Source organism: Ambystoma mexicanum, chromosome 1q (assembly GCF_040938575.1).
Source record: "Ambystoma mexicanum isolate Mex_15411 chromosome 1q, UKY_AmexF1_1, whole genome shotgun sequence".
Classification (NCBI taxonomy): Eukaryota; Metazoa; Chordata; class Amphibia; order Caudata; family Ambystomatidae; genus Ambystoma; species Ambystoma mexicanum.
The window spans coordinates 553,681,362-553,708,608 of NC_090922.1; the positions used below are offsets into that span (position 1 = coordinate 553,681,362).

A 27,247-nucleotide genomic window follows, 5' to 3' on the forward strand; every position below is an offset into this window, starting at 1 on the left:
CCACTAATGAGAAGACAAAAACCAGATGAAAATGAGATCTTCCATTTCCGTGAGGGCCAGGTTAGTAGCAAAGACAGAGACTGCATTTGACTTTCAAGACAAGAACTATCAGAAGCATGAACATCAGTACTGTGACAGACAGCAACAACCTGCCCCTCCCTCCAGACATCAACCTTGTATCCTCTAGACCACATGATTGCCTTAAAAACTCGCATGAAGGTCATGGAAATAGAAACCACCAGGGCTACCACATTGGGAGGGGTTATTCCCACTTCATAGAGTCCATAATCACTTCTCTTTAGCCCCTTAGCGACACGTTGTCAACATGGCATGTCACGTGACATTACACTCTGAGGCGCCCCAAGAGGCGCTCACAAACCCCTCCTTCCAGAACACCCCCTCCGTCCAACACACACCCTTGTGCTCTTTTGCAGTTGTTCATTCAACAAACAGAATCATGCAGGATGTTTTGTTCACAAGCGCATAACATTCCTTCCCAGAGAAAACTGCAAGCACTTGGACAAGGCAAAACAAGTATTGCCAGAGTGAAAATGTAGTCACCACCATAGTGTGAATAGAAAGTAGGGAGCCTGCTATAAAGAGAATACGTTGGTGCATCATGAGAAATCAGATACGTTCGACATCACATTAGTTAAGCTCAGTAAGTAACTCATTAGTATATAAACAATCTTCCCCTACACTACCGATGGAGGTGGGGGGGGGGGTGCGTGTGCTAAAAAGTGAGAAAACCGGCAACTGTGCACTTGTAAATGTATAGGGTATCAGAGCTCGTCGGTGTACACGCCGCTACAGTGTTCATTTACTATGAAAGAGGCAGGAAGCAATTGCAAAAACGGTGCAGAGCTTTGCCAGCATCAGCTGGCACTGTGACAAGCCACCATCACTCACAGGAAACAGGGCAGAGGCACTGAGTGCTAGGAAGGGACCTCCCTGTACAGTGTCACGGGGGAGGGGGGAGTCGCCCAGGACCGTCGGGCAGAAATTCCAGTCTGTGGATGGACAGGACCACAGCCATGGCTGGGAGGGCAGGCAGGAGCAAAGTTTCGTCTCGCCCCATCCATGCCATGCCGATCTGAGGAGGTTTTACGGGACACGGTGAGTAGTTGCGACTGCTTGCCTGTATCCATGTTGTGGATAATGTGGGTCCTCGAGAGTGGCGATGCTCTGCCCTGAAGCCCTCTGCCGTCATGGCGCCAGGAGATAGTGACCGAAGAGCCGCCAACCCCGACAGGAACGAGGGCACATTTAGAGGGCAACATTGGTGACCCCTAAAAGAGAGGAAGTGGGGAAGGGCTATGACTGAGAAATCAGGCAACAATGATGGATTGTCGCTGAGGATTGACAAATGGACTATCGCTTTTATGTCCTCTGGCATTCCTCACTGGAGAAACTTCGAGAACTCTCAAGCACACAATATATAATTATAGAGAATTTCTAAACAGGAACTAGAGAATCCTTTAAAGAAATATATATATATATATTTAGTATTGAAGGTGGAAAAGCCGGTTCTGTTGGTGGAGGATGGTGCTACCTTTGAATGACACCCAAACTGTAAATGGCCCAGCCATCCTGGAGAAGTAAACAGAGTCTTTTTAAGTTTGAATGATGATAAGGAACTTGCGTTCCTCCAGAGAGCAATCCCAAGGGGGAAACTAGGGTTCTGTTATATGATGGCATGACAATATGATTTTATGTTTTATTTGCATTTTGAAAGTGTTCACACAGGCCGTGGGCATCAGACGCTGTTACAAGAATATGGGCCTCATTACGAGTCCGGAGGTAACCTGCTAGTTTTTCCGGCTCGGTTACTGCCGGACTCCTATTATCATTCCGCCTCCGTGATTCCCGGAATTACCGGGGCATTACAACCCCGGTGACCGGGGAATTCCGGAGGCGGAATTCCGTAAATCAACATTCCCATTAAGTCCCATAGGACTCAATGGGAATGGGGACCATGGAAACACCGACACCATCTCGTGATGGTGCCGGTGTTTCCACGTCCGCCTGCAGGTGGGCGGTGTTAAACCCGCCAGGTCAAACCTGGCAGGAATGACACCTCCGCCTGCAGGACTCGAGATCACCCGGTATGGGATCAACGGTGGAAGCGGGTTTACCGCCACCGTTATTTCCATACCGCGTGACTCATAATGAGGCCCTATGTCTGTCAGTTGCGTATTTATAAAGGGCTGAATACCCGGGGATCGAACCTGTGTTGTTTCGTATTGTCTTGTTTCCAAGTCTAGCACATTGCCAGGATAGCTGAGCTATCCTCCAGGGACAATGATCATGCTTCTGAGACAGAGCTGAATAAATATAAAAAGGAGAATCAGAGAAAGGGAACTCAAATGAAGGGGGGCATACTGGCCTCTCTGTCTTCGAGCAATGAAGGGAGAATCGGGCTCCTCCGCCCTTACAGAGTCCCCCTTCTCCTTCCAGGCGAAGCTCCAAGTCTGCTGGCCAGTTCAGCAGGGTCTGAATCTGGGGCAGGCTGGCAGCGCCCACAGCAGAGGACATCAGCAGACTGAGGTGCGGGCTCTGTTGTACTTCATCAGATAATCCTTGATGCAATCATGTAAATGTTTTGACCCCAAAGAAAGTGCCCATTCCTCCCGTGTGAGGTGTCCAGTTATCCCGTGAGGGCGCTGTGAGCGTCTGTCTTACATTTTGTTACTGTATGCTGGCTGTAACCGCTTCCTGTGGGACACTCTCAAACGGGAAGGGATGGATGGGACACTCACCTGTTATAAGGACAAAAAGGGCCGATTAACATTGGGGGTGGCAGGGGCAATTTCTTGCCCATTTCCAATTCCAAAAGGTGTCAGGTAGGGGTGCTTTTTTCACCCTGCCAGATCAATCTCTTCCTAAGAGCAGAGTTTTAAGTGAGCAGGATCTAAAGGGTACACATTCTCATTCTTTTTGGTAACAACCAGGCATTGTTCCCTTACATTTTTGTCATGGTATTCCTGGACAGCAGCCAAAGAGCACATTTGTTTGTTTTGTCTGACCCCTGAAAGGGATTTGGACCTCGGCACTGCGAAATCAGTGTGAATGTCACATCCCACTGAGCTATCTTGCAGTCACTGACTTGCTGATGATTATTTCAGTAGCCTGCTTAGGGCATCCAGCCCATTCCCGAGCAGCCACATGCATCTGATCCTGCAGAGATCAGCATTTGCTTTCTGCATCGAGACATATTAACATGGAATTGCTGCAGGCACATCTGTGTGTGAATGTAATGGTTGGGTGGGAGGAGGGGCTTTAATCTTTGGGATGTCCCTTAAGAGGTGTGAATGTGGGTGATTAGAAACAAGAGGGTTTATGAAGCTGCATGGTGTAGGGGGCAACGACTGAAAATAATAGTGGTCGTTTAACAATTATGTTCGTTCACTGTGTTTCTATCCTTCTTGCTAGTACAGCTGAAAAAACACAGTGGGAGCGGGTGGACTGGAGGAAAAGCAGGACCCAGGCATAGAGTTTGCATTATGGGTTTAGAGTGGGTATGGAGTGAGGGGGAGGGCAGCAGGGAACATAGTTCCATTACCTTTTTTGTACACTTTGAACCTTTTCCAATAGCTTAAATAAGTAGCTTTTCGGAGAAAATACAAACAGCCCAAGAGCGAATGTTATGGAGGTAACTTTACATGTGTTTACAAACTGCACAGTTTTCGTGGTGCATACCAAACGGAGTTTAGCTAAACGCTCTTTACGAGTAGCACACTTTCTGTCCATTGCAAGTACATGGCCCAAAGATCAAGCTCATAATAATGGGCGGGGATAAAATGATCAGACAAAAAGTAAACATGGGATAGGACCAGCTGCTGGCTGTCCACTAATGTTTCTCTACATAGGTTTCAGGTCTCCTTCCTCAGGGGAACGGTGTCGCCAAGACAAGCCACTAAAAGCGGGGCTTCTGGGAAGCGCAAGCAGGTGGAGTGAAGCACTTTATTTTAAGGTTTGGTGGAATTTACTTTAAAACCCCACTGGTAGTCTATCAGGCTGAAGCTGAGGCAGCAGTGCTGTATGAACCAAAATCTGTGGGCCCCCCATGTTTGTGGGAGAAATGTGTTTTTAATACAGATAATCTCTGAGTAATTTCTCCAAGAACGGGGTGCTCACAGTCTATGCTGAAATAGCTAGAATAAACGGTAGTCAATATAAATTATGAGTCAATTAAACAAAACTAGTCAGATTTGTTTATCCATATTTCAATTCCAGAAGGAACAGACACAGGTCCTCATCACGAGTTGGACGGTATCCCGATCATATGGGCCAACTTTATTTGCGTTATCGCCCACCCGTTTGGCATTATTACCGCCAGATCATGGGTTGGGCGGTAAACGTAATTCCCCATTCCCAATTGGACCCAATGGGAATTTTTTATGCAATCACCGCTGGCGGTATTACTGCGTAGTAATTGCACCAAAAATCGGCATGATTGGGCGGACCCATAAATGCGGCGGTAACCCTGTTACCAACACATTTAAGATGGATTGCCCAACTCGTGATATGGCTCACAGTCTGTGAATATACTGCCAATGCCTTTCAGACTCCTGTCCATCATCAGGGCAGTCTTACTACACAATATCAAAAGAAGCATCAACAAAAATACACAAGTACAAGCAAATAGTCATGAAAGTAGTCCAAAGACAAACATCATCACAAATGAGTGAAACGAAACAAAGATATATTAGTGTCTTTCACCTCAGCAAGTGAAGTGTGTTACTCTTTGAAAAATGCCATGTTTCCAGTTTCGAGCATGGTGGGTTTCAATGTTTTTAATTGAATGGATCTAAGGTGCTGGGAAATCAACAGTCATCGATTCTATTGACTTTTCATCACATGTGGCCCCAGCACCTCCACCCAGCTTTTCCCAATCTCACAGAGTTTTCAGCATATCGGCTCTACCACACTTAAAGAGCTTCCTTTCCTGGGTTGGTGGCAGCTGGTCCATATGTGATTGGTCCTAAACAGTTTCTTTAAGGTAACTGATTTGTGTGCCTCCAAGGCTGCAGTTGTTTTTTACATTTTCAAGTGTTTTGGCTTTTGCCATTATTTTTTGGGTGACTAATCATCATCATCTTCATCATCATCTTCTTCATCATCATCTTCATCATCATCATCATCAATGTGTTTATTTGTTCATCATATTTGTGTCCGTTTTACACCTCACCCCTATAATGCACTATCACCGCCCAGTGAAAGTTACTTCCCAAATAATCTATTCAAATCAAACAGAGGAATAGGCACACTTGATATAGTTTGCATTCCCTCATACAGGACCCCCTCAGGCCCCCCCCCCAAACCTCTGCACCCCTCCCAGACCTGCACATCTGCTAGGAAAAGGCAGCAGTACACCTTTCAAGGTTTCCAAATGTGAATTGCAATGACAGGCTCTCTCGCCCTTCCCAGTGCTTCCAGGAAATACCTAATACCAGCTTCTGGCTAAACGAGTTTAAGGCATCATGCCATAAACATTCTGTACATTTTACTTTAATAAAGAAAATGCACAGAGATTTGTGTTGCATGATCATCATACCCACATAGACATTTGTGCCGGTCCAAAGACCTTAATTTCCCAAAATCTGCACCAAAGTGTAAGGTTGTAGTCTGAAGTCTAGTGACCACATTTCCAGGTTTGCCATCTCATCCCGTTCAGATTTCCCCTTACGTTTTTTATTCAAGGTAAGCCTTAGGTTGGAAGAAGCACAGCCCTGAGGATTGGGGATGTTATTGGGCCAAGCCTTTCCCAGAGGTGGTTGAAGTGTGATCCGCCCATCCAAGCTCCAATATGAAGTGTAATCCCAAGCCACCCTTCAATGTCCTGAGCTCTCACAGGTGTTTCCTGTTATCTTCTCCTTGTCTAGATTTCTTGGTTATTTTGATATGTTTTCAGGTGGGAGGATTTGTTTCTTAATATGTACTATTTTCAATAGTGATACAAATAGTCATTTGGTGAGTTTACTATAGCAGCTTCTAGGATTGTAGTTCAGAGCCCCTTTTGGACCTCTTTTATTTTTGTCCACTTATTCCATTTGAACTTCTCTATCATGGTCACTCATCCCTCTGAGGACCACAGCTCAACCCCATACACTACGATTCCACCGATGTCGGTCTCAATAGCCTTGTCAAGCTACGTGTTTGAACGATGCATCTTTGACCTGTTGAAGCCATTTACTGTGATTTGAGACTTCTTAACAGTTGGTTGCAGCATCAGGAAATGCTTGTGTTCAGTAGTGTGAGGTCAAAGTATGGAAAGATGTTAACCGTTTCCAAATGTTTGACTATTTATTGGGAAGAAAGATGATGAGTTCTACTTTTTTGTGGCCCAAACATCATCTGTCAATAATGTTTAGTTTATTGGCTCTGCAATAGAGTCCCACAGCTTTCAAAAGCTTTTTAGGATCCTTGGTGTTCTTGTGATTGGTGCCAAATCATTGGAGTAGAAGAGGATTGCCATTCTGATGTTTCCTGCCTTGCTTACATCTTCTGTAACTTCCAGTAGCATGGTGTATATTTAAGTAATGTGTAAGATGAAGAGCAGTGGTGCCAAATGAACACCGTTTTATCTGCTCCTCTACTAACTGGCTGGAGTTTTGCTGCATAGTTGCAGATTTAGTAACATCTTGACCTGAGTTGTCATGATGTAACCCTTCAGATTCATACAGATTTATAAAGGTGAATCTCTGTGCGATGTTAAACATCTACATCGTCCACAAGGCTTTCTGGGGCCTGAGACCACTCTACCTCCAACTTTCTCTTCCACAACATTTTCCCTCTCAAGCTCTCCACTCGCCCACATCCAACTGTCTGAGGGTCAGATGCTTCTCCAAGCAGAAAGTTGTGGGCAGATCTCTCTCCTCAACTGGGACCTCCCTCTGGAACAGCCTTCCTGCCTTTCTAAAATTTGAGCAGGACCACCTCCGGTTCCGGAAGCAGCTCAAGACTTTCCTTTTCGCTTCTGCTTTCTCTCTTTCTCTCCCCTGCTGATGTACCCAACTGCTCTGCGCACTGGTCACCTGGATACCTTCTGAACTCGGCCTGAGGCTCCTGCACGCCCAGTTGCCCTTGCACTGCCTTAGGGCTCCCCCAGCACTTAAGGGTCTGTTCCTGCAACCCTGCAGTCCCTTCTCTATGCACGTATGAACCACCTGCTGGCTGCACTTAGTGATTTATCTGCAATCCTCCTCTTTCCTTTCCCTGCACTTGTGCGATCTGAGTGACACAAGGCCTAGTAAGATCGTTGTTTTGTCCACCCTTTGTTTCCCCCTCCGTGTTTTGCCACGCCTAGAATCACTTGTGTACAGGCACGTTATAAATGTCATATCATACCATATCAACTTTCACTATCGCGAGCTTTCTATAGGGCTGTGTGATGTCTGTGTCAAATGACGGACTGTAATCCAAAAAGCCTCGTAGATAATCGTCTTTTTTCTGGATGATCTCTTTGATTGACATATATCACTAGTAGGCCCTGGTTGTTCATTGGCAACCCTTTACGTTAGCCCTCACGACAGGGGGCAAGATGCATTTATCTTTTATCAAATTCTCCAGTGTTTTTAGTACACATTTAGCATCAGTGATAATTTGACAGGGCTTTTAAACAGGACATGAGATTGAAAGCCAAATATTTTTTATAGGTACACGTCAATGACAGATTGCCACAGTTATTCACATAATCAGTACTAGTAACCACAAGTACGTCTGACAGAGCCCCAGAGTGCCGACTCTGTGCCAGTCCTCATGTGACCCCAAACTTCAGCCTAACAGACCTTCTGTCACTAAGGGATTCCCCTTATTAGCTTGCAATATCTTTCGGTGTTCAGTGTGTTGCTATGCAGACCTCTAAGCACATTATAACAGATTCTAATGTCAGCACATTTTTTGACATGCTAAAGCTTTGTGTATTGGCCATAGGCTACTGTTAGGCAGAATTGCATGCAGTACTCTCTGGGACCACCACATACAATTTGGGCTACAGGTGTAAGCCAAACCAACCTTTGGTATAAGTCTGTACCACACGGTTTCTGGTAGCAAGCTGAGCAGCCAGGCTGATCTCAAGAGTGAATGTGAGCAGTACAAGAGGTTACACAGAGGACTTTCAATCACAGTGGTTCAAGTAGACACTTATACTCAAGGTTTCTTGGTAAAATACATATTCATTTATTACACAATCATTTAGAAAATATTCACTAGAAAGAGGTAACTTAATATTATACACAAACTCACTTCAGTACTGAACCAATATGTTTGTGAACAAGTTAGGGTCCCCTGAAGTAGGAGTAAAATGTCACTTCAGTTACTTTCAATGGTAGTAAAAGGCACAAGTTAAGTAGAATAGATTCTAAATACTTTCTTAGGCAGTGCAAATAGTTTCAGTTCAGAAGAGGACTCAATTCAGTTCAATAGGCATAGGCCAAAGTCAATGGACTAGTGTCTTGTATAGGAGAGAGCAGTTCTTGTATTAAACGGTAAGGTTTTTGCAAAAGTTCTCAGAAGTAGTTTAGACGAAAAAGAATCATATGTTGGGTCACAAGATGATTAAGCCTGCAAGTTGGGAAAGTTACACAAACTTTCACAGCGAGAGTGGCGTTCTCTCAATCGGGTTGGCACAGTAACTTAATATGAAGAACAAAATGCAGCTGAAGACTTTGGTTCCTGGCAAGTCCTGTAGATCTCACTGTTCCTGAGCCTCAGTCGTGGGGGCAAGAGGGAGGATGTCGGGGGACTCCTGCACTGCACGGGATCGTCGGAAAATGCTGACAAGATGGAGTCACTTCAGTTCCAGTAGCTGTAATTCAAGCACACAAGCTGGTGTCCCTCTACATAGTTAATCCTAACCAGCCTTGAGAATGGTATCCAGGTGGCTTACGAGTTGATTGGTCCCACCCACTCCAAGGAAGAAGTAGTCCTCCTTGAAGGAGCTTCTCTGTCGAGATGAACTTGGCAATTCGGACCTGCAGCAGGGCTTCACCAGGCAAACCAACGGTCCAGGAGTTGCAGCAGCCATCCTCTTCCAGCTCTTCTTCAATTCTTTTGTTCCAGTGGTCGACTCTGCTTTCCAGTCCAAGAGACTCGCCTTTTAAACATTTCTCACTCTTTCATTCCAGCCTATCTGTCACTCATCCAGCAGGGTGCGCTGTCCTTGCCAGACAGTCAGCCAGCAAATCACGCCAGAGTGCATTTGGGTCTTCGGTGAGACTAAGCACAGGGAGTTTCGGGCACCTCCCTCACTTCCTGCCCACCCCAGACACGGTCTTCAGTCCTGAAGCCTGCCAAAGACACCCAAACAAAGGGAGCAAACCTGGATTGGCACGCAGAGAAAAACTCTAGAAGGACCTTTCCAAAAAGAAAGGGCTAAAAAAAGAAGCCGGGAACAAAGGGGCTTAAGGTGCCATCTTGAAAAACATGGCTCCTGTGATTTTTAGCTACCAGTGTTCGCGGTCGGGAAAAATCATGGTAGTTTGTTGTAAAACTACTGCCACCAGCCTTTTCAATAAGAAAGGATAGCATTTGACTGCTACATGAGTATTTAGACACAGGGGATACTATGTAACCCCTCCAGCACTCCATTGTAAGATGGTGTGTGCTTGGTCTAGGAATTTGGAAAGACTAGTAAAGTCAATTACACTTTACATTCTCTGGGAAACAGTAGTTCATCCTTGAGAAGGTATTTAAACCTTTGGGAAGTCTAAAAGACATCCCTGTGTCACTGCACTGAAGGTGCTGTGTAACACACACGAAAAGACGATGCCTATGGAGTTGTCTAAAACTCCATAATCAAAGAACACAAGTGTAAAACAAACATCAAAATACATGATCCCAGGTGGTATAGGTCCAGCACCCGCCTCTGCAGTTCCAGGGGGATGATCAGTTGTGAACCTCTTAGGAGAACACCTTCCAGGCCAATCGACAGCTCGCCTCACACCTTCCATAGAATCTGAAGACGTGCGTGTGCCTCAGGTGTCTAGTGGTTAGTTGTGGCTAGGAATGACGTCCACGGCTCAGCCCGTACTTGTACTAGGAGCTCTTGCAACCCACATCTTGGTGCATCTCTGCCGCAATGTCAGTTACGGACATGGGGTTCGTGACCGCCATCTTTGTGATTATGTTGACGAGACATTCCACGTCCTCATCCACATTGTTGCAGCAATCTGTGAGCAGAACAGGATGCCACAACAGGTAGTTGGCTGGGTTACCCCCCCGTACCAAAACAAGAGTGTTACTCCACACTCCTTGAGCTGTAGTAGCCACTGCTCCAGTCTGATGGGGGGGCACAGTGCTAACACAGTGATGGTAGGATTAGTGGCTTTTGATCATTAAACACGTTCACAGGGTGGCCGTAGATGTAGAGGTGAAAGTGCCAACACCCCCACAGGACACCAGGTGCCTCCCTCTCTATTTACATGTACCACCTTTCCTTAGCAGTGAGGGCCTTGCTGGAATAAGTGACAGGATGCCTGTCGCCCTGCGGGTCAATCTGCAGGAGTACACCTCGTCCTCCTCATTGCCCTCATTGCACCTTGCCCTTTCACGAGACGTTTGAGGGCTTACCATCAGGGCCAGTGGAATGAGGACTCTTAGCAGGGCTGCAACTGTTGCACCGCTAGACTCCTTGACTGTGGAGGATGGACCCTCGCCCCTTTTTTCCCTCATTGCATCGGTCCCAGCGGCACAAGCACCGTCAGAAAGTCTTCAAACTGCGACAACCTGTCTCTGGCACATGTACACCCCTGTGAGGCTTTGCCAGGGGGCACCTGGCCCAGGCACCACTCCTCAGAGTTGCAGGGGCACACCCCACTATATGATCCTCTTGGCCGCCCCTTTTACTGTAACCTGGGCGCAGGGCTTGCCATAAATTCAGCAGCACCCTGGCAAATTGGCACCCCCCTCACCCCCTACGCGCCCCTGGTTAACAGGGTGCTGGCGGAATGGTGGCGGGCCAGGATGGGCCTTTTATTTTAATTTTTTTTTTACCCTCCTCGCTCTGGCACCTCAGCAGCCCATTGTCATTAAATGAGCCCGTCGCCACGGTTCATTCAATGACAATGATGCGCCTGCCACACCTTCTGCCACCATGCCAGCTCGAGGGAGCCTTTGAGAGACTGCCACGAGCTGACGTGGTGGTGGGCTAATTGCACCTTTGGTCATTGAAGGTGCCCGCGGCGTAGGGGCGCATTTTAAATGAGACTGCCGCCACGGATGTATTTTACATCAAAAGCCCGCCAGCCACTCCGCCTCCCACTATGCCAGCTCGGGGGAGTCCTTGAAAGACTCCCCTGAGCTGGCGTGGTGGGGGTTAATGGTGCCCAGGGGGGCGTGGTACCCCGGGCGGTCGCCCGGCTCAACCCCCCCCCTAAGGCTGGCTCTGCCTGGGCACAGGAGCTTGTAGGGGAATTTCTGGGTCCAGGCAGCGACCCAGGAAATAGAACTGCCGTTCCCTGCGAGCAGAGCGCAGTCTAGCCGCCTTGGGCAGCAGCCACAGAGGGCCTACAGCTCCGTCATGACCTACACAGGCTCAGTTCCACCCGTCCCCACAGGGGGCCCCAAATCCAAATCCGCTGGCGTCGTAGTAACAATGTGGAGTTCAGCACGCCTCAGTCTGCTGCAACATCAGGGCCAGTACAGCCCGGCTCCACCCACCACCCGAGAGCCTCCTGGAATAACGCACAGACACTAGGTATGCATTACTGTGACTGCAACCCGTCCACGAGCGGGTCCCACTTGTATTAAACACGCTGGTGCACGTCACAACACTCTGGTGGGAGCAACACTGCCTTTAGTTTGTGAGGGAGCTGTTGTCACTCAAGAACTTTCGCCCTAAGGGTTCATTCTCTGCAGCCTCTGCAGTAGACCCTCTGCAGCCCATTGGAAGCAGCTGAGGTATTAAAGACACTCTGGCAGGAAAACACCAGATTTCTCTATTATTCCTACTTGCCTGCACTGGAGGCCTAGTAAAACGAGCATTGCTAAGTAAGCCTTTGCCAAAGTGGTGCTGTGCAAATGTACTGTTAGAGCATTTGTCTTGAGCTCCCATATAAAGCTGGTTGTGAAAAATGCTCTTAGCTGCAAAACACATCAACACACACACACTAAACAACATATACGTGCTCTCGGGAGTGCTACTGTCAATGCAGTTAATCAGATGGAATGGGTGTATCAGGGGGCTGGTTTTTCAAGGTGCGTGTCACTTGGAAGTACGCACACACGCAGACATATTCTCTATTTGAACTGAACGAGTTGTTTAATGAGTTTTCCAACCCAACTGTATAGTTGAAAAGTATGAGTCAGGCTTTTGTTGAATCGTGCCACCTGATTAGCTACATGTGTGTATACTGCACTCTGTCAGCTTAATGTCCATTTAAGAACACGTTGACTGAGAATAGAAACCCATGCACAGTGGCCTATGAATGTTAAATACATTTTCAGACATTACAATAAGTACTACTACAGTAGTTAAATGATTAACAGATACATTTAAAGTAGTGTTGCCAGTGTTATGATGTGACCTCACTCCTGTCCTTTGGTTTACAGAGATGACAGCCTCCCGGACTCACTGCCTTTCACACATTCTTACGTCATGCTCACCCTGGCCAATCACATTCTTCTGGGTGTAGCAGGGATGATCTTTCAATTCTGGGCGAATTGCAAATCGAGTTGTAGCCTCTGGGGATTCCTTCTAGCAGGTAAGTGACACCAATCTGAAGACGAGCAAGTGGAGAAGGTGGGACGTTGCTGTGATTGTGAGAGCAGCTCTGTCAATCATTGGTAAACTTAAAGATATAGGGCTATGCATAGATTCCAGGGAACAGAAAATCATAGGCTCGAGGAGAAAGAGAAGTGGTAGGTCACATTTTGTGCAGTATTTTTTGGGGGGCTAGCCGTCCTCCCGTCTAAGCCCCCACCCTTTCCCCAGCCTCTAACTACCTTTAGATATAAAACAAAAAATGTAACCTCCCCCTAAAAATGCAGCAAAACAGTACGGCAAAATGGCTCCGGTCAGTGGACTTGGTCAGGTACCTGGAATACTCCATCTTACCAAGGGAATATTACTCTGTTTATATCTAGTATCCAAGGGAAGGAGTGCAAGAATGTTCTTGATTACAGCCCATGATTGTCTTCATTGTCCACCTTTCGCCTCCGTGAGGATGCGACATCAGAGACTGTCCCCAGCAATACTGCTCCTCCTCCCTTCTTTTCCCATTCTGGGACTCTTCACTCTCTCCTCTGCCTGAGCCCTGGAAGGCAACCTTTCTGGGGTCTCTTTTCTTCTTATGACCCGTTTGTACTTCAGGTGGAATTATTATGGTCTAATTGGAAGGATGCCTTCAACAACCTTTGCACTTCATCACAAGCCTGAGGTTTTTGGATTCCATCTGTGCCATCAATTTGCTACCAAGATTTTGTCTGTCCTTTACATGATTCAATCTCACGACCCCTTTTGTCCTTTTTCTCTCACTCTTACAACTAACCAATAAACCTCGATTTATAGTCACCATTCCACCTTCCTCTCATAATATTGACAACTCCCTCTCCTGACCAATAACAGCCTGGTCGTGGCCTCATTTTCTATACGTTTTCCTGTCTCCCTTCTCCCACTACACACTTGTGGATTTTTAACAAGCATGCCCCCCCTTACTTTTAACCGTCCCACCAAATGCACCCCTCCCGCCTGTCCAGCGATGTCCATCAGCCAACTCACCCATTTTGTCATCCTTTAGCCGTTTCCTATACATACATCTCCTTCCCTGGTAACATTCCCATCCTCCCACAGACAATCTCTCCCCCGCACTAACCTACATCCGTTTTCTCAATTCATTGTAGGGCTATCTCTACACCTTTCCTGCTTTACTGAAATGAATTGCACATACATGTGGTTTACCATATCACATATTGTCATTGACCAGTCATGTGTCTTGTCGAACTATGCATTTTCCCCCTTACATTGTTTGATCCCGAATAATCATTGAATTCATTTATGTATTGGTTTAACTCTTCTTATATGGTGCTCTGGTGCCCATTGGTCCAGGGTTTGCCTTTTATAAAACCATATGTAATATAACATTTAAAAGACATGGCTTACATGTTTTGCAGTGTGGGAAAAGTGGCAGTAAAAGTGGTAGTAATTCCGTGACCGCCAATTTTTTACACACCACGAAACTACATTTGCCAGTTGGGGTTCACTGACTTACCTCCAGCCAAGAACTGGAGGCAAATCAGGCCCCCACTGCCAGAAAACAGCAGGTATATTTGGCACCTGTATTACTGATGCCAGAAATACCTGAAATTACCCGCATTGAGTCTTATGCGACTCCATGGAATGGGGAATGACCACCGCTGCTGCCAGCACCTGGAATATCCCAGAATTAGCAGAATATCAGCCAGCGATAACGGTAGGTCAGTTTCCCGGTATCCTGTCGAAATGACAAGCAGGATACCGGGAACCTTATAATGAGGACCATACTGAAGATTCGAAATAAGAAACCTATAACCATTAAATGGCCTAACTCAAGAATGAATTAAATGTGACTGCAGAATATATAGCAGAATATTCAATAGTATGTATCATACCTTACCATACCTGCGATGCAGAACATGGGCAAACAATGAAACACTTTATTTGCGAGGTCTACTTCATCTTCAAGTAACCCACTGTCTTATTCTTCAGCTACAGCTCCTCACTTACAGACCAATTCTTCACTTTCTTATCGTTCTGTTTTGTGACACAGTGGGCCTCATTACACGGACGGCGGTGGACCAAGGTGCTATTAGCACCTTGGTCCATGCCGGTAAAATACCGGCACCGCCTTGGTGGAAAGGGGAATTACCGCCCTATTCCAAGGTTGGTGGGGCGGTAATTCCCCCTTCCCCCATTGCCCTTCCCCATTCCCATTTTTGCCCCATAGGGCATAATGGGAATGGGGAAGGTGCTAATTACGGCTCCGCAAATTGCGGTACCGTAATTAGCTCCCTGGTCCCTTTGCGGGTTGGTTTTTAACGCCTGCAGAAAGCAGGCGTTAAATTCTCCAACCCGCAAAGGGACCTCGTAGTAAGGCGGTAAGGGTTAACGGTCACCAGTACCATTAACGGTGATCGTTAACCCTTACCGCCGTCCGTGTAATGAGGCCCAGTGTTCTTGAAATGTACATGGAACTATATGGACAACGATGTCTTTGAATGGACTGCAGTGTATTTCAATGCACAATGACTTGGCACAGCTTACACATTTTCAGCTCAGAACTCTGAAACCCCTTTAAGAGCCACTCTAAAAGGCTGTGCAATAAACACAAATATTACCAGTAAGATCAACATTTTGAAGGTGTGTTTTCCTTGTGTGAAATATATTAAACAGTTTATAGTTAACAGTGTGACCTAGTGACTGTTTTGATTGAATGAAATGCCCTGATTTAAGAATTAAGTGTGCAGTATTTCATTTGAGCAGTCTAAATGTCCTTGTATATAGTATATCCCCTGTGTGTTTTCAACTGTCTGCATTATTTCCACCTGTGTAATATTCAATATAATGTAAAGTGTTCCTCTCTGCAGGAGTGCAAGGCTGAGCCGAGGCTTCAGCGCCTACTCAGCCCCCACTCTTCTACAAACCAAGAGCCAACCCAAACATAAAGGTAAAGCAGGCACAGTTAGGAGACATTGGGCCTCATTACACGGACGGCGGTAAGGGTTAACGGTCACCGTTAATGGCAACGGTGACCGTTAACCCTTACCGCCGTACTACGAGGTCCCTTTGCGGGTTGGAGGAATTAACGCCTGCTTCTTGCAGGCGTTAAGTACCAACCCGCTAAGGGACCTCGGAGCTAATTACGGCACCGCAAAATTGCGGTGCCGTAATTAGCGCCTTCCCCATTCCCATAGAGCCCTATGGGGCAGAAATGGGAATGGGGAAGGGCAATGGCGGAAAGGGGATTTACCGCCCCTCCAACCTTGGAATGGGGCGGTAAATCCCCTTTCCGCCAAGGCGGTGCCGGTAATTTACCGGCATGGTCCAGGGTGCTAATAGCACCCTGGATTACCGCCTTCCGTGTAATGAGGCCCATTCTCACCACAAAAGTGATGGGTGGAAGGTTTCGAATGAATCTAAACCACTGGCAATTGCTCTGGGCCAACCTTCCACACCACCGTTTTTTAGCCCGTCTGCGCCATTGCAAAAGGGGACCAGCCATGAGCAAATCAGTCAGCAGCTGCCGCCACCGAAGGTAGCAGCCCAGCCCGAACTGCTAGGCCAGGTCCCCTCTGCACAGGAAACCAAGCAACCCCAGACATGTTTCGGCCTTGTTGGACCTCCTCAGTGAGGTGCAGCCTGGTTCCCTGTGGCGCAGTTAGGAGACATACCTCCTCCGCCTTGTTGTGGTAATGTGGGCTGAGGGAAGACTATTCTTCTATTGTGTACATCTGCATAGAATTTTAATGTCGACATTCAAACTTGTATTTAACATCAGTCACTGCAGTTACCAAACCAGATGCACACGTGTATTTATTTAAAGTTGTTTGTATGTATTCAGGATGGGCCTCCCGCCCAGGCTGCTGCATTGTAACCTAATATAATTCCAGGAATACAGATATATAGCTCCCTGGTGAAGCACAGGCAGTTTATGAAGCCTGATTGTGGAGAGGGGCATTCAGAGGACCCTTAATAAAGAAGATCAGAAATAACTGGTTGTGGGCCATCCTTATTCCAGGATAATACATCCTCTCCCCCATCTTCAATTTCTCATCTGGAAATCTGTTGCTGTCTATTTTCTTCATTGGCTGCCCTGTGAATGTAAGTGCTTGTGGCTGCCGTACTCCTGTGGATTTTGCCCTGGCTCACAAGTTTTGCCTGCCCCAGAGAAGGCTTACTGCCTGTGCCTCTGTGCCACCTTCCGGATCCGCTTTACCCTGCACTCATGCTGCCAATCCTTTCCGGGCAGTCAGTTGAGCTCCGGCTTTGCTGTAGTTATCCATTCTCCTCGCCACACCTTGTCAGAGCCTTTCCGGCACTTCCATTTCTACCAGCAATACTTGAGGATCTTGATGCTGAGGAACAGTTAGCTTGCATTGGTACACTGGGCTATTTGCGCTGTTCTGACCTTTAGGATTAAGGAATTCCCCCAGAATCAATCCTTTCTGACAACTTTCACATTGAGTATTACTTTCCTGCATGCTGTCTGGTTCTGGATTCCATAAATTGTACTTCGAAATAACCAAGGTGGAGTTCTTCGTTTAAGTAACAAGAAGGATACTAGGTAAGTAATCTGCAAGCTTTATTGTGCCCAGATGTACATTTAAGTCCTAAAGTGCACAGGGAAGAAACAGTGGCCCATCTACTCCAGCTCCGCTCACTCTAACTGACCATATAGAACACCTGCACTCAAACCCGATTAACATTCCACAACCACAGCATTCCACTGGCAAAAGCACATAACTACACTTCTCCCCCGATTAATCACACCAGAAATACCAACAGTGGAACATTGGACGTCGCACGAGATGCCCTCAAGGAAAAGAAGTACAGCCACAATGCACAACACCTACTCACACATGCTGTAGCCAAGAACCAAAAAGGTAAGGGACTTGAGCCGACGTAAATAGACAGAATGCTCTCCAGCACAAGATGGGTGATGTACACCTTCACCCACCGTAACACATCTCCAACAATGGATAAGAGACGCAGAAAACAAACACCAATAGCAAAAACTAGCTGCACACCTCCACAGCACACAACACATTCGCAAACACTGCAACTTAGATATGCACATGCACCAGATACAGAAGATAAAAATGCCCAACAATGGGAACGCGCCAACATAATACGTCGCCCAATTACAACGGACAGCGCCTATAATACCACAAACAACCTCCCCGCCTATAACCAACAGTCAAACACTGGCTGTAACCAACACCTTATAATTGCCACACCCTAACCTCTGGCTGTAATCAACTGCTAAGCATGCCGGCCGTAACCAACAGACCCAAAACACCACACATGACCTCCTCGACTGCAATCAACAGCCAACTCTAGCTGTAACAAATAGCTTAACACCACACACGCCGACTATAATCAATGGCCAACTCTATCTGGAACTAACAGTTCAACAGCACACACAAACCTGACTGTAATCACCGTCCAACTCTAGTTGTAACCAACAGCTTACACCACACATAACCCCAACTGTAATCAACAGCCAACTGTAGATGTAACCAACATCTTAAAACTGCTGACTGTAGCCAACAGTCTATGCTCACCAAACTATACTCACCACACAGCACACAAAAATGTAACCAACATTCAAAACCCCTGACTCCTCCGTCCACATCAGCAACACAAAGGGAAAACAACACCATTCCAATCACAAAACAATAGTGGATGAACAAATATAATGGCTGCAGGAGCACTTTTAAATGCACCATATGTGAGGGAAATAAATGTATGCTTCTGCATTCTCATGAACCACCGACATCTGCACTTCCAAAAAGTAAAAGTCCCACATGTCCGCACATGCCCCTCCTGAAAGAAAAACATAGTCAATTGCCAAAAAATGCAGAGGGTACAACACATAGTTACACCAAACACACGGGAAGTCCAACCATGTAGTGAACTCCACTCCCACATGTACAAAATGTACCCCATAACAAGAATGACACAATGCCCCCAAAAATAATAGAACACCCACATGTCTAAATTCCCCCCTGGAAAGAAGAACATGAGTTAAACGCATGGCAACACTATAAAAACAATGTTAAGGGCACTCAGGGGCTACAACACAAACACTCGCCCAATACTCACAGGCCTTATACTGCATCGACCCATGACCAACCCCACTAACAAATAGTAACCCGGAGGCCACAACACCGGCACCACAAATAAAACATTTTACTGGCCTCCCTAGACACCTAATATGACATCATTCTGAAGATAAATTGAGGGTTTCCAACCAAACATAAAACCCCCATAGCTCTGGATCCAATTATCTTAGATGTTCTATGAAGCCACTACACCTCTCGCAATACTACTTACACCATAGTCTACCCACTGTACAGATGGGACAGTCCGTCTGGGCACTCTGATGCACCAGAGACACATCTTCTCTTTGGCTCTTCACTTGGGTCAAATTTAGATTACCCCAATGACTGCTCCATGATGCCAACCTGCCGCCCTTGACCCCCTTCATTAATTCTTTTATGGTACAGTCCACCGGCACTACCAACGGCCCTCTAGCCGCAGGCACAGACAAGACGTTGGAGGTCACATTTCATTGCACACACTGTAGGGTGCATTCCACTTCAGAGCCACGTTCCAAATGGCACCGCTGCGCAGCTCCTCCATGTGCAGATGATGTCATCACTTCAGCTACAGCAGTGGACCGGGACGCTTCTCTATCCTGACCAAGTTAAGTGCAAACAGCCTCCAAAACGCTGTATTATGGCACGCTTCCTCCTCTGCTCCACATAATACAAGGAGCGAGCAGCAGTCTCTCCAGCAGTCTCTCCATTAAGGGCATCCACACTCCTCCTTTCCTGGGAAAGCACCCGCCTCACTCTGGCAGGCACTGCACCATGTGCCTACTGCTTCTCTTAGGCTCCCTCCTGCGCCAACCCGCCCACAGGATACCAGATGCCTTCCGCCTTCCTCTAGGCCTCCGAACACCAGCTACCTCTACCCTGACGCCGGCAATGGCCTGCAGCTCCACTGGGACCACACACGTCCCAACGATCCTCTGGATGACAGTCGTGCCTTCAATCTGACCCGCAGGTCTTAGGACCTGCACCTTGATCCTCCTGAATGATGGCTGGACTCCAGTGGATGGGAAATGGTCGGGGCAGTGTCTTCCACTCGCGGCTCCCCCCTGCAGCTCCTGGTCCTGGCAAAAATCCTTGTCACCAGTGAAGTAACCAAGGTGGGGTTATTCTTCTAAGTACCATGCTGGACACCAGGTAAGTTAGCTGCAAGCATTAGTGTGCCCAGATGTACATATAAGTCCTCAAGTGCACAGGGAATAAACACTGGTCAATCCACTCCAGCTCACTCTGACTAACCACCTAGAACACCTACACTCAAACCAGATCAACATTCCACCCCAAACATTCCACAACCACCATGTGTTGTGCACATCAGTAGAACTTAGTGCTCTCCCTGTCCAGTTTTGGCCAAAACCAGGGGAACCCCTTGTTAAGTGGGATGTACGGGCTATTAGCGCCATGACTACCTCCCATACTGGTAGCGACTCTGCCCCGGTTCAATGGGGACTTACAGGTCTAGTCCAACCTTTGTAGGACCGGTAAGTCCCCATTCAAAAACCCATTCCCCATTCCCATTTGATCCCCCATAGGGCTCAATGGGAATGGGGAAGTAGCTAATAACGGTACCGCAAATTGCGGTACCGTTATTAGCTCCGAAGTCCCTTAACGGGTCCCGTTCACAACGCCTGGTAAAACCAGGCATTAAAGGAGGGACCCACTAAGGGACCTAGGAATAGGGCGCAAAGGGATTACCGGCATCGGTGTCCTTACCAGTGCCGGTAATCCCTTTGCGCCAAACTCGGAATAAGGCCCTATGTAATGGACATCCATGGTCCCAACTTCAGTATTGAAAGACGCAGAGCACTGCTCATGCATAGTTTGGAATTTGAAGGGAGACACATCTTAAAGAGCCTACCAGACCTATGTACACCAGCTGTTGGCGATGGGGAATCTGCAGATGTTGGTCCAAATGCCTTTGATGCCATCATCAAAAAAATGGACAAGCATTATGAAACAAAGGTTAGTGTTAGTGTTACAAAAATATTTTCTTTTACAAAAGGACCAATTAGAGGGTGAGTCTATAGAATGTTTCATCACTGCATTACATGAACTAGCCAATAGTTCTATGTTTGTCAAGATTTATGAGGAAAGATTGAGAGATATATTTATGCTTAAAGTAAAGAGAATAGGACTAGGGAGGAGATATGGACCAAAGGTGACCCCACACTGGAGGAAGCCCTTGATATTGCCAAGCGCATAGAACACACTACTGTGTGTGTTAAAGAACTTGAAATTAAGTCACCTGGCATTGGCAAAGTGTGTAAAACTTCCACACCTAAAGCATTTCCACCCTCTAGTCAAGGTGTGTTTCCCTCCTTGGGCTTGTCATGTTGTACACTCTTTTTGGTTTTACTCTGAACTATGCTGGTTTTCTTACCAGAAGCATTCCGCCTGCTTTAGGTGTGAAGTTTTACACACTTTGCCAATTCTGCAGATTGCTTAGCCCCCGTCAGTGGTATGTTGAAAATGCAAAAAAGAAGGGCCACTTTGCCAGATGTTGCAGAAACGTCAAAAGAACTAGTGTTAAAGAAATGTCTGCTGGACAAGGAGGTGAAAATAATGCTGAGTGTGATTATATGCATGAAGAGGGCCTTACATGGTCATTGAGTGAGATTGGTGCAAAACACAAGAAAGGGCAAAAACTCCATGCTAATATTTTAGTTGGTAATATCTCAGTAGAAATGCTGCTGAACTCTGGATCAGATTATTCCATTATTGATCACAATATATGGAAAGAGTTAGTCAAGGGAAAGTCACCACTAACCCCACAAGTCAAAGCCAGCACATGCAGTGGTGTACCCATTGAGTTTGTGGGTTATTCAAAACTGAGTTACAGTGGCATGACAAAATAATAAATGCTGATTGTATGTCTCAAGCAAAGGGGGAAATTTGTTAGGTTGGTTTGAACACACCAAATTGGGGATTATCATTAACCCAAAGGTACCAGGCCATATACCGACTCTTTCCATGGACATCTCCAGACCTGAAGAAAAGTTTACCAGTGTGTTTGAAGAAAGAATATGGTGTTTGAAAGTATTTTCTATAAAATTGTCTTTAGGCAGAACTCGGTACCGGTCATAGCCAAAGCTAGGTGTGTTGCCACAGCACTTAGGGAAGAAGTGTCGAAGGAAATTAAAAAACTACTTAAGGAATAATTGAAGAGGTAGAAGTCTCAGAATGGGTTTTCCTGGTGTTAATAGTACAAAAGGGAAATGGAAATGTCAGATTGTGCGTTGACCTTCGAGCATTGAATAAATGTGTCATTGTTGATATATTTCCACTTCCTAATTCAAGAAATATGGTAGGTAGGATGCAGGTGCCAAATATTTCAGCACATTAGATCTCACATCAGCATACCACCATGTTGATTTACATCCCACATCCCCCAACGTTACAACGTTTGTTACACAGGAGGGCACTTTTAGGTATAAGAGAATGCCCTTTGGCCGAGTGTCAGCTGCACAGTATTTTCAAAGGTTACTGCACAAGTTATTTAGTGAGGTTCAAGGAGTGTGGTACTTCCAAGATGATATTCTGATAACAGGAAGTTCTCTGAGAGAACATGACCAGAAGATAATTCAAGTCTTAGGTACGCTAGATAGAGTGGACCTGACCCTTCAAAAGAACAAATGTAAGCTTCAAGTAAAAGAGGTTGACTATTTAGGGCACACACTCAATGGGCAAGGCATTTCTCCTAAAGAGAGTTTAGAAAGGCTATCGTGAATATGGAAGCTCCAAGTAATAAACATGGTGTATTATCATTTCTTGGTTTAGTAGAGTTCTGTAAGTGACTTCAATCCAGCACTCCAACTAAGTCAATGCCTAGTCTGGGATGCCCAATGGAAGCCCTTATTTATATATTTTTATGTTGAAGTTCTTTAAATCTGGATGATGAACCCTTATATAACGCCCCTCTCTTTAAATCTCCCCAACCTCACTGAGCCAAGAAGTAGGTTTGTTTTGCAAATTAAAAGGTTTATTTGAAGAATTGAACACTTTATACATCACACTTTTATGAATAGAACAATATCTAAATAGCACACTTATGAATATGACAATGATCAGCAATGGGTAACATCACAATCTCAACAATCTCTTCAATCAGTAATGAGTAGGAATAGGAAGGATAACGTAGCAGAGAATACTTTGTATGATTCAAGGAAATGCAAGGATGGGAAAATGCAACACAGAAATAAACTTGATATGGTTTCAATCAAAAGACAATATGATCACTTTTTCCCCAGTGACTACTCACTCCCCCCCCATGCAATATGATTAGATGGAAATGAGGGCACACAGGTTTCAGGAATATTAATCAACAATGCAGTTCAATTCCAGTTCCCCCAGCAAGCTTAGAGAAAACAGGTATGATTTTGGTCCTCAAGTTGTTGAGAATACATAATTACATGACAGATTGCTTAAGGTACATTTCTGTTCAAATCCCATGTTTCTACGAGCTTGGGTTCAGAAATGACAACATTTTCACACTTTTGGAGGGTTTCTCAATATTCATTCTGCACCAAATTTGATACATGCATGCATATCCTCTCTGAGCATATTACTGTTATTTCTTATATTCATAGCAAAAATACTGCAGCTGCAATATGAATAAATTCCGGGGTTTAGTCTCAGAACATCGCACATAGTCCAGCTTAGTCTTAAACTGTGAGTGAATTTTTCATTTTCACAATCTCAAAGTTTCACATTTTTTGTCAGTTCCGTACACTTTGTTATAAGCATTTTATAAAACATACATTTACTCCAATATTAAATCCACATCTCAGTCTGGTCTGCCCCCAGAGCTGGGCTGACTCAGAGGGTCACATGTCTTGTTTCCTGCCAGCAGTTTGTTGTCAGTTACACCCCAAATTAGCATTCCCTATTCAGTTAAATGAATCTATTGTTCCTTTCTCTGGGCTGCAGAGAAAATCTCCTCCCCTCTTGATTAGCATGCCAATGCAACATCCTCCTTCTGGTGGGAATGACACGGTGTGAAGGGTTTTCTGGGGAAGCAAGCCTTTTGGTGTTTTAACTGCATCAGGTTACTTTCTGATCAATTGTAACATAGTTCCTTGTGAAAAAGATACATTTATAAACTTAAAATAAGCAACCTATCTTTTTCAACATGAAATCCCTGTGTGGCACTCTATATGGCATTTTGTTGGAATTGTCTTCTTTTGGCATAGTTTGGGTTCAATTGTTCAACTTTACAGAAAATGGTTTTAAAACGCCGGCTTTCTGGTAGAGGTGAGCTACGGTATTACACCCATTTTGACAGCTGTCTTTCCATCAAGTATCTTTAAAATAGGATTTTGTTCTTAGAACATATGATTCTTGCTGACATTCTATTGATGTGGATTCTTGCAGTAATGATGTGGAACACCCAACAAAGAGGTTGGATCTTTTAGGTGATTTGTGAGCCATGATTTTAGCAATTTTTGACAATCAAGAAAACGGATTTTCAAACAGCTCTGTGTTTCTTTTTCACTCAGCATTGCTATTTTCCAAGTGGTTTCAGGCTACTTTGTGGGTAGCCCAATGGTGGTTTTTGGCAGTGATCTCCTGTGCTCTCTAAGATAGGCAAAAGTGGATGGTGGCCTATTTTTTAGGTTTTTACTGCGTAATTACTGGTGATTTCTGGCGAGCAGCATGCTTTCCAGTGGCCATTATGATGTTTCTGCTGCCAGCAATGCACAGTGATGGTGCAGGGCTTGGATGAGTGGGTTGATACATCCCACAGTACTACATAAAATGTGTTTGTGGTTTTGCCGATAATTCCCGAATTATTAGGGGGTTATTTAAAAATGATACACAATTTGAATGGAATGAGGAATGTCAAAGAGAATTTGAGACTTTTAAAAAATGCATAGTAAATGCCCCAGTTCATAGCAATTTTGACACCATGTGCAAAACCTTAGTGCACACTGATGCCAATAATATATGACTAGAAGCTGTTCTAGTGCAAATACAGGAGGGCAAATAAAAAGTGACAGCTTATGCATCCAGATGTTTGAAGGGTGCAGAACTCAAATACTCTGTTATTGAGAAAGATACCTTATGTGTTTCATGGTCTATCAAGAAATGTAAATCATTTTTATGTGGTAAGAGGCTTAAAGTATATACAGATCACAAGCCCCTAGTACGCATATTCAACTCCAAGGCTTTGCAAGGACACCTATTTTGTACAACACATCTCAGGGAAAGCCAAACAATGTCTTAGCTGATTTCTGATCTAGATGTAATAGTTGTCAAATTGATGAAGAGAACTGTAACAACAAGGAATTGGATGGAGAGGTGTTTTGGACCTGTGGACCCTCTATTTCGGAAGCTGAGTGGAAAGTGGCAGGAAAAGCAGATACACAATTTAGTAAAGTGATAGAATTTTTACAAAATAATTGGTCTAATTGGACATTGGAAGATGGATTGTGTGCCTTTCATAAAGTGAGGGATGAATTATGCGCTGAAGGTGGTTTTCTTTTCACATCTGGTAGAGTGAGCCTTTCTCAAGGCATCAGACACAAGTTAGTAGAAATTGGTCATGGGGGACACTTAGAGATGTCAAAGACCAAGGGCCGCTTAAGGGCGGATTACTGGTGGCTAGAATTGGACATTCTAATAGAAAGTGTGATAAAAATGTTGAATTATGCAAGGAATCTGACAAGAAAATGATGTGTTCTACCCAACCATTAAGATCAATTGAATCTACTGAAATACCATGGGGGTATGTAGCCATTGATATGTTGAGACCAGCAATGGGATCTAATGGTGCAAGAAAATATATCAAAATGCTGATGGACGTATTCTCCAAATGGGGGAGACTTGTATTGTACAAGAGGCTGATAAGCATTCCGTTGTGTCATTTCTGGACAGTGTATTCCAAGGAGAGGGCTTTCCTATCAGGATGTTGTCAGACAATGGAGTACAATTCTTGTCCTCTATGATGAAGCAATTTCTGACATATATTGGTGTGATGTATATCAAATCATCTCTCTTCCATCCTGAGACGAATGGGATGGTTGAGAGATTTAATGGTACTATAATGCAGGGAATCCGCATGGCAGTGAATGAATGGAAGGTCTGGGAAGATGAAGTTAACAAAAGAGTATATGCCTATAGGTTGTCTCCCCATGCAACTACAGGTATGGTACCATTCGAAGTACTAAGGAGGAAAATAATGTCTACTGAGGTATGTCCACCATGCCTATGGAGGTCCAGATTCATAGAATGGGATAAAGAAGATTTGAGAGAAAGGGTGGAGAGGAAGATGAAGCTCATGATAAGTAGATATGAGGCCCGAAAGAGGGCCAGACTGGTAAGAGTTTCTGAATGGGATAAGGTCTGGATTTCCAAGCCTGGTTTTGTGCAAAAGAGGGAAAGAAGGTATGAAGGCCCTGTATTAGTCAATAAAGCTTTGTGTTGGGCTGTTGTTCTTGTGGATGGAAGGATGTTCAACAAAGGTAGAATTGCGTGCAGAACATTAATCTCCTTCTATTCTGTTGGTAAAAAAGGGGAGATGTGTTATATTGTGTACATCTGCATAGCATTTAATGTTGACATTAAAACTTGCATTTAACATTGCCCACTGCAGTAACCAAACCATATGTACACATGTATTTATTTAAAGCTGTTTGTGTTCAGGCTGGGCTTCCTGCCAATCTGCTGCATCGTAACCTAATAGAAATCCAGGAATGTAGATAAGAAGCTGCTTGGTGAAGCACACGCAGTTTATACAGCCAGAGTGTGGAGAGGGGCTTTCAGATAACCTTAAAAGAAGATCAGAAATAGCTGCTTGTGGGCCTTCCTCATTCCTGGACATCACAACAACACTCTCAAACAGTGAAGTATAGCAGTCCAAAATTATTTGAATTACAAACACCATATGCAATACAATCTAAATAGAAAACACTAAAAAACACCTCTGTAGACAGAATATGCAGGATATCAAGAGGCAACACTCTGTGTAGTGAGACAGGGGTAGGAACAGCAATAAAAACCACAATGTTCAAAAAGGATATGTTCTTAAGTTGCAAAAAGTGATGAATTTGACCTAGCCAGTGCCTAGGACCCAAGGGTGGACCAAGAGGGCAGTTAAGTCAGTGGTACATTCTGCAATTCTTCATGGTATGGCAGCTTCAAACTAGGTTTCCTGACTACGTTGTGAATACAATAGCCCTCTCCAGAGGATGAGAAAGTCAAATTAGAGTTACTCAGAGTAACTTCTTTGTGAGTGCAATAGCCATCCCCAAGAGAAGGGTAAGATTAATTCAGAGTTTCTCAGAGTAACTTTTTTGAATGCAATGGCCCTCTCCAAGAGAAGGACATGGTCATGATATGATATGATATGATATGATATGATGAGTCAGAGTTACTCAGAGTATCTTCTTTGTGAATGCAAAAGCCCTCTCCTAGAACAAGGCAAGGTTTAGTCAGA

The 27,247-nt window shown here is 45.1% G+C and overlaps 1 protein-coding gene across 1 annotated transcript in view; it reads left to right on the forward strand.

Moving 5' to 3' along the window:
- Nucleotides 1-989: 989 nt before the first annotated feature.
- Nucleotides 990-27,247, forward strand: part of LOC138531453 (carcinoembryonic antigen-related cell adhesion molecule 4-like) — a 172,157-nt gene continuing 145,899 nt past the window's right edge. Inside the window, exons 1-2 of the mRNA XM_069640992.1 lie at nucleotides 990-1,116; nucleotides 12,553-12,704. Of these exons, the coding sequence (XP_069497093.1) occupies nucleotides 12,599-12,704 (106 nt within the window). The 5' untranslated portion in view covers nucleotides 990-1,116; nucleotides 12,553-12,598. The remainder of the gene's footprint in view (nucleotides 1,117-12,552; nucleotides 12,705-27,247) is intronic.